At 42.5% G+C, this 7,500-nt stretch overlaps 2 protein-coding genes across 3 annotated transcripts in view; one reads left to right on the forward strand and one right to left on the reverse strand.

Annotated features, from left to right (window-relative positions):
* The window catches only part of phyhiplb (phytanoyl-CoA 2-hydroxylase interacting protein-like b), an 18,084-nt gene extending 14,023 nt beyond the window's left edge, over positions 1 to 4,061 (forward strand). For both annotated transcript variants that reach the window (XM_027157188.2, XM_027157190.2), the window contains exons 4-5: positions 569 to 686; positions 2,563 to 4,061. In XM_027157188.2, the coding sequence (XP_027012989.1) occupies positions 569 to 686; positions 2,563 to 3,100 (656 nt within the window). In that variant the 3' untranslated portion in view covers positions 3,101 to 4,061. The remainder of the gene's footprint in view (positions 1 to 568; positions 687 to 2,562) is intronic.
* fam13c (family with sequence similarity 13 member C) overlaps positions 3,610 to 7,500 on the reverse strand; it is a 15,945-nt gene continuing 12,054 nt past the window's right edge. Inside the window, exons 8-10 of the mRNA XM_027157187.2 lie at positions 6,609 to 6,793; positions 6,001 to 6,102; positions 3,610 to 5,016 (exon numbers count right to left, since the gene is read on the reverse strand). Coding sequence (XP_027012988.2) covers positions 4,902 to 5,016; positions 6,001 to 6,102; positions 6,609 to 6,793 — 402 coding nt within the window. The 3' untranslated portion in view covers positions 3,610 to 4,901. The remainder of the gene's footprint in view (positions 5,017 to 6,000; positions 6,103 to 6,608; positions 6,794 to 7,500) is intronic.

The raw sequence follows: 7,500 nt of genomic DNA on the forward strand, positions 1-7,500 counted from the left end.
ACACACAGACACAGACACACACACACATATACACACACATACACACACACACAGACACACAGACACAGACACACACACACACATATACACACACATACACACACACACACACAGACACACACAGAAACACACATACACACAGACACACACACTAACCACACACATATACACAAACACACAGACACACACACACTACACAAAAATATGTGAAGCTTTACACACTCATGTTTTCAATAAATTTTAATACATGTGTGTATCCAATCGGTCTGTTGCTTCAATATATGTAATAAATATGATTTTTTTATTTATTTTAAAATTATTATACATGTCCATTCTATCTATCTATCTATCTATCTATCTATCTATCTATCTATCTATCTATCTATTTATTCAGGAAAAACTTATAAAACATGAAAATGAATGAAAATGACAGTCATTTATTGAATCCGCACATCTCTTAGTGTTAAGAGACTAATTAAATAGTGTTGATCTGTAAGTGTCTGTTGCTATGGTTTTGTCAGAGTACTGAGAATCGTTCTGTCTCCTTTCCTCGTGTTCTTTCTCCCAGATTACTCCACGGTCCATCTCACACAGCTGCTGGAGAAAGCCGAGGCTATCGCAGGGAGAATGCTGCCCTTCTCTGTCTTCTATCGCAACCAGAACAAAGAGTACTTTGACCATGCGAGGCATGTAGATCTGATGATTTTTACAAAACAATACTTTTTCTTTACTATTAATACTTGTATTGATATACAGTATGTCTGACTTTATGATGTATACGTTATGGCTTTATAACTCCTTTGGTTTACTGTATGGGAAACACAAAGGTGAATGACGACATTACATTAGACTGCATTTCCTCTTTAGTTTTCTTTTATATATAACACATAATACTGTACATTAGGTGCGAACGGTGGCTTAGTGGTTAGCAGGTTCGCCACACAGCTCCGGGGTCGGGGGTTCGATTCCCACCTCCACGTTGTGTGTGTGTGGAGTTTGCATGTTCTCCCCGTGCCTCGGGGGTTTCCTCCGGGTACTCCGGTTTCCTCCCCCGGTCCATGACAAAGACATGCATGGTAGGTTGATTGGCATCTCTGGGAAATTGTCCGTAGTGTGTGAGTGTGTGAGTGAATGAGAGTGTGTGTGCCCTGTGATGGGTTGGCACTCCGTCCAGGGTGTATCCTGCCTCGATGCCCGATGACGCCTGAGATAGGCACAGGCTCCCCGTGACCCGAGAAGTTCGGAATGAATGAATGGAATGAATGAACATAGTACATCAGGGTTGTTGAGCATTATATCAGTCTGCATGTGTACATTTATCTCTACAAGTATTTAGCCAATATTTCCCAATATACATATTTATATATAAATACTAGCCTAATTCCAGCAGGCAGTTACTAACATGAACATAAACCCTCTGCAACTTTCATCACTTTTGTCGTCCATCTGAACCGATTCCTATTACATACTGTACCTGTGCTCTCAGCTAAACAGTGCTCCTGTAATGAAGAGGTGACGAAGATGGATGCGAGCGCAGACGTGGTTTTATTAGCGATGCAAAAACTAAGCAAGACGAACACTAGAGTCAACAATAGACATGAAAATGGATCCAGGGAAATAAAAAACAGGGCTGCACTCTGGTGGTCCGGCGGGAAATGGAGACGACCTCCATGACGGCCTACTTTTTGTATTTATTCGACTTAGAACTTAGATCTGTTTATTCCAGATACTGTAGATTCCACATAAAAACCCCAGCCAGAGAATCCTGTGTGATTCCTTAAATGATCTCTTCATGTACGTAAGGTTGTAGTATCGTGAGTAATTACCTGTTTTTTGGTGTCTAAGTGGTGCATGAGCTAAAGACTTCCTCTAAAAGGTTCACATTTCACAGTACAGAAACGTACGCGAGGCAAAAAACGTACGAAGGCGAATTCCTTTTCATTTGTCGATGCTTCCTCAATCAAAAGACCAAAGGAATGAGAAGGTCGCTTCTGCAACCGAGTTTAATGGAGCCAACAAAAAAGCGCCTTATTAAATCTGAGGAAAGAGGAAAACAGAGATGAAATGAGATGTGAGAAACACCTTGGAATCTAATTAGCTTCATTTACCTTCCACATAAGAGCCCCACCGAGCCCTGTTAGTGGCATTTGGCTCAGACAGACATTATGGAAATGTTCTGGGTGTTTACAAAGTCAGCTTTTCAATCCCTTCTCCTCTCTTTCTTACTTTCAGCTTCTCTCTTCTCTCTCTTTTTAATCATACGTTTAATCCTCTGCGTTCTGTTCGTTCTTTGCTGCGTGTCAGTGCCGCTTGCAGCTTCACGTTCATGTCTGTGCTGCTGTTTAAACACCTTTAATTCCTTCAGCCTTGTTCAGTTCTCACACAAGTAAATGTTTGAGTCGTAATCGATCGACTTCAGTTCACTGATTCCTGAAGAGTGCAGCTGTTTCTTGAGGCTCTATTTTCTTTAATTGATGAGCAAAAAAAAAGCTAATAGGTTAATATGCATTATGAAGAATGGTTATGATTAGATATTTACTTCTAAACACACCCTCGTTACAGGGAGGCGCAGAAAAACAAGATGCTGCCGTCAGTGAAGGACAACAGCGGCAGTCACGGCTCACCCATTAGCGGCAAGCTGGAAGGCATCTTCTTCAGCTGTAACACCGAGTTCAACACGGGCGCCCCGCCGCAGGACTCGCCGTACGGCCGCTTCCGCTTCCAAGCGCCGGCCGAGTCTCTCTTCAACCACGACACTAACTTGTACTTCGCAGATTTCTACTGCATGTACACGGCTTACCACTACGTCATCCTGGTGCTGGCGCCGCGCGGCTCACCGGGTGATGAATTCTGCAAGCAGAGGCTCCCGTTGCTGGAGATCGCCAACAACCGCTTCCTGACGTGCACCGAGGACGAAGAAGGGCGGCTTTCCTTCCAACACGCGCAAGACATCATCCTGGAGGTGATTTATACAGACCCGGTGGACTTGAGCTTGGGCACGGTGGCTGAGATCAGTGGGCACCAGCTCATGAGTCTGTCTACGATCAACGCCAAGAAGGACCCCAGCTGCAAGACCTGTAACATCAGCGTCGGCCGCTAAATCCTGTCCAAGCGCCCCCTGTTGTTCAGTTCAGTTCTGTTCTATCTGTTTGTTTTCCTTGAGGTCTTTTCTTTTCATTAACTATAATAACCCTGTAGGAGTCTTTAGTCTCCTCGACAGCATGTGTCTCTCAAGCTTTTTACCAAACACTCAGCTCTTATCGATTATATTCGACTGTAGCTCTATTTTTCTATCCGTATCCGGAGGCGTCATTAGGACTATCCTCGTGTCTCCTCGTTCGCTCCTTTAATCCTTATTGGCTGTGAAACTTACAATGTCATATTTTGCCAAAGGTGACAACATAAAGTAGCATCATGATCAAGCTGATAATGTAGCTGGATATAAACTGTATAACACGACTATATACCGTATACGCGTGTATTAATATTACACATTATCCGGAACATTCTAAACCGATGACATCAGCACTTCTGCAGACTTTCATGTTATTTATTCCAATCTAAAACCTACTATACTGTGTCTGACACTTAATAAACATTGCCAAGTAGTAGAAATAGAAAAATATTTATTTTTTAACCAGCGTATAGAAAACGGAACGGACTAGAAGTGCACGATACTGAGGACTTTGGGACAGGAAATGGATGCACATGAGAGCAGAGCAGAAAGAAATTTCTCCAAAAATGAAATTTGCACAAATCTACTGCAGAAACCAATGCAAAATTAACATGCACTAAAAGCCATCATTCAAATAGAGAAATAGTCATCGAGGTCGTCAAAAAATTCAGTCTGGGAACCCAGCACACATGACACCGAACAAACCACACACTCGATCGTACAAGATCTCGACGATTCCAAGTCGGCCTGGCATGCAAGACACAAAACACGATTGTTCTATATATGTTGTTGCGGTTCAAACAGCAAAACAGGGTTGGTGTAATCCGTACTGATTGTTCATTTCTTTCTTCTTCTTCTTCTTCTTTTTTTTTTTTTCAGACCATAAAAAGGATCATTGTGCTTCAGAGCAAAGTCAAATTTCTATTTTTTTTTCTTTCTTTGAATCTTGTCATTGTCATTTTGCCCTTCCTTTAAGACACTTCTTAAATGTGTCACAGTTCACTTTGTTCCGTTTTAGTAAAAATAAATAAATAAATAAATGAAAAGAGACACATTCACGATAGGTCACGTTATAGTTCACATCGGCTGCCACTAAAACGAGCTGTTGTGTGCTTCAGCAGCTGGTAAGTTTGCATATGATTATAAATCTAAATAAGTGCTCTGGGTTTTAGCATAAAAGTTCACTCGCGACAACAAAGCCCCGGCCCACTTAACCGCCCGAATGCCCGCCCACCCGCACGCCCGCCCGCCTTGACCCTGAGCATCATGGTCCGATCGTCTGAGAGCACACTGTCATTGTGTTTCAGATTACATCAGAATGACAAAAAAAACTCAGAACAAGAAACCAAGAAAATTGCATATTGATTTACGCTTTGGTTAAAAAAAAATTAAAGTGCCATATTTTCAGCATTTCTTCTCATCTTTAAGACACAAACGATTTGTCAGTTTCCGCCAAGTTTGGAATGAAGAATGAGCACAAAACAGTGACCTGTATTTACACGTTACGTCATGCAGTAGCCACGTAAAGACTTTTGTTTTTTTTTCTTCCTTAGAGATAGATCGAACCCTGTGCACGAGACGTTCGGGGCAGGTCGGCGCAGAATCGGTGTTAAAGTGCATTGTAGTGTTATTATGGCACGATCATGTCATGTGTCAACATGGTTTGGTCCAAATATCTAGATCTGTACTGAAAGGCAAACCAGGATACAGTCTATAGGTCAGTAGTCTATGTGGTTTCCTGTTTGCTTAGCAGAACCTCCAGCAAGCGCAGTTTGGCTTTCAGGCTTTTGTACTCTTGGTATTCTTCTGTCATGGGAATCCTGTCATCCTTTTGAGCAGTCCTGAAAAGAGAGAGAGAGAGAGAGAGAGAGGAGGGGGGGGGGGAGGAGGGGGAGGGGGGAGAGAGGGCTGGAGGGTGGAAGAGACGCCTTTCCTCTCATGCTTCTCTCTCTCGCGTCTCTCTCTCTTCTTTTTCTCTCTTTCTCTCTCTCTTTTCTCTATTTTCTCTCTCTCCTCTCTTGCCTCTCTCTATTTTTTCTCTCTTTCTCTCTCTCTCCCTCTCTCTTTCCTTTTTCTTTTCTCCTCTCTCTTGTCTCTGTCTCCCTCTCCCGTCTCTCGTTTCCTCTCTTCTTTCTCTCTCTCTTGTCGTCTTTCTCCTCCTGATTTCTTTCCTATTCTTTTCTTTCTTTCTCTCTATCTACTCATCTCTAGCTCTCATCTCGCTCGCTCTCTCTTTCTCTCTCTCCTCTTTCGCTCCTTCCTTCTTCCTGCTTTTCTCTCTCTCTCTTTCTCTCTCTCCGCTCTCTCTCTCCTCTCTCGTTCTCTCTTCCTCTCGTTCTTTCTCTCCTTCGTTCTTCCTTCTCTCTCTTTTGCGCTCTCTCCTTTCTCTCTCTCTCCGTTCTTGCTTTCTCAGCTCTCTCCATCTCTCTCTCTCTCTCTCTCCTCCTCTCGGCGCTCTCTCTTCTCTCGCTCGCTCGTCTCTCTCGCCTCGCTCTCGCTCTCTCTCTTCTCCCCTTCCTCTCTCCTTTGTGCCCATATACACAATGACAATAGCCCTTGTGTTGCCTTATTGATATAGTTTTGTATATCGGTGGATTTCAGCTAAAAGTAAATAGATTTTATTTTCTGCAAAACATTTGAAATCCTGTGTTTTCTTTTTGCACTGATTATTTTTTCTCTGCCAGTTTATTTGATTGTCTCGCTGTGCATTAATCTAACTGTACTGAAATGCCTGTGTATCTGTTCTTGTTTTACACTAAATGTACCGTACGTGTTGATTAAAAGGTGTTAACGCTGTGTACCGCTGTGTGTCCCTGGAGTTCTACCTGCCCATCTGTCTGAAGAAGTGCTCCTCGAACTCCCTGATGGCTTTCCGTCTCCTCTTCTTCTCCGCTCGAGTCTCACGCAGACAGCGCAGCAGCTCGGACCTGTGAACGGTTACAGAGGTGATGTTCGTGCCGTCAGGTCGCTCAGCAAACCCCCATCCTTCATTAATAGTGCACAGATTTCAGAGCTAGGATGAAACTAAAACTTTAACATGGCTGAGAATCGCTTTTCAAGCTCTGTTTAAGATTCCCAGTGTAATTATTATTTAATATTCCTAATGAAGATTTTGTTGCCATGACAACATAATGACAAAGTTACTGGACGTGTGTTTTTTTTATTCGGTGTAAATTACATAAATATGTTTTATGTCGCATTATAACCTGTATGTGACTCAGACAGAAGAAAACCGAGCTACGAGTTACTGGCTTACTGTTTTAGCCTGGAAAATGACACGTATGTCAAAAAATATATCCATTAAATGAAAAAACAGACTAGTGTCCAGTGACAGAATGCAACCTTTCATTGCTGAAGTTGTCGGTGTGTATTCTGTATTCCTCCGAGCCCTGGCTTGTTCATGTTCATGTCCCAACACCGGTGTGTGTCTCACCTTGAAGCAGCGTGAAGGTTGGACATGTTAAGTGCAGGCTGGCGAACTGCTTTCACTTCATCCAAAGGTGAGACAAACGCCGTGTCACTGTCCCCATCTTCATCTTCCTCCATTGATTCGGGGGTTGGCTGCCGCGGGGGCTGAGTTTGCTGCACATACTCTTCATCAGACCCTTCCTCTTCGTCCTTAAGCACAAAGCAGTGAAAAAAAACATTTACAGCATGTGACAAACTCTCTTATTCAGAGTGACGTACAAAAGTGATTTTAAGTCTCTATCATTGAATATTAACTCTGGGTCACTAGGTTACAGACTTAAGACACCATGAGCCTAAAACTACTCAAAGTTTCATTCATTCATTCATCTTCTACTGCAGCCTGTGTGGACAAAAATGTCCGAATCCTTATGACGTCTTAGAGAAGGAACCGACACGAGCGAGTCACATTAGGAACATGTGAAGGAAAGGACGGTTTAGTGTCTGTGGTTATCACAAGGTTGTGAGATCAGATCGTTATGCAGAGCTCATGACCTGGGGATGAATCACCTGATGATCAGCAGTCCTAAAACCTTTTTAAAGAAATCTATAATTCTTTAAGAATTTATTCGTCCCAATAAACTTCAATTAAGTTTAAAACATAATTAATTCTGATCTCTGAACTGCCCTTTTTTTTACTTCCCGGTCTTTAGTTTGATGTAATCCTGTAATTCCTGAAATGTCATCTCATTTACATTTTCAGTAGCAGAACCAGTGCAAAGTCATTTATTTATTTATTTTTTTATCTTTGTGCATTATTCTGAACGCAGACACTGAGGGGATAGAGCACATGGGCGGATCGTGTCAGGTGGAGCATCTGGGGTAAAACCTGTGCCATAATCTAAACGATACGGATCGTA

The sequence above is a fragment of the Tachysurus fulvidraco genome, chromosome 8, assembly GCF_022655615.1.
Source record: "Tachysurus fulvidraco isolate hzauxx_2018 chromosome 8, HZAU_PFXX_2.0, whole genome shotgun sequence".
NCBI classification, from domain to species: Eukaryota; Metazoa; Chordata; class Actinopteri; order Siluriformes; family Bagridae; genus Tachysurus; species Tachysurus fulvidraco.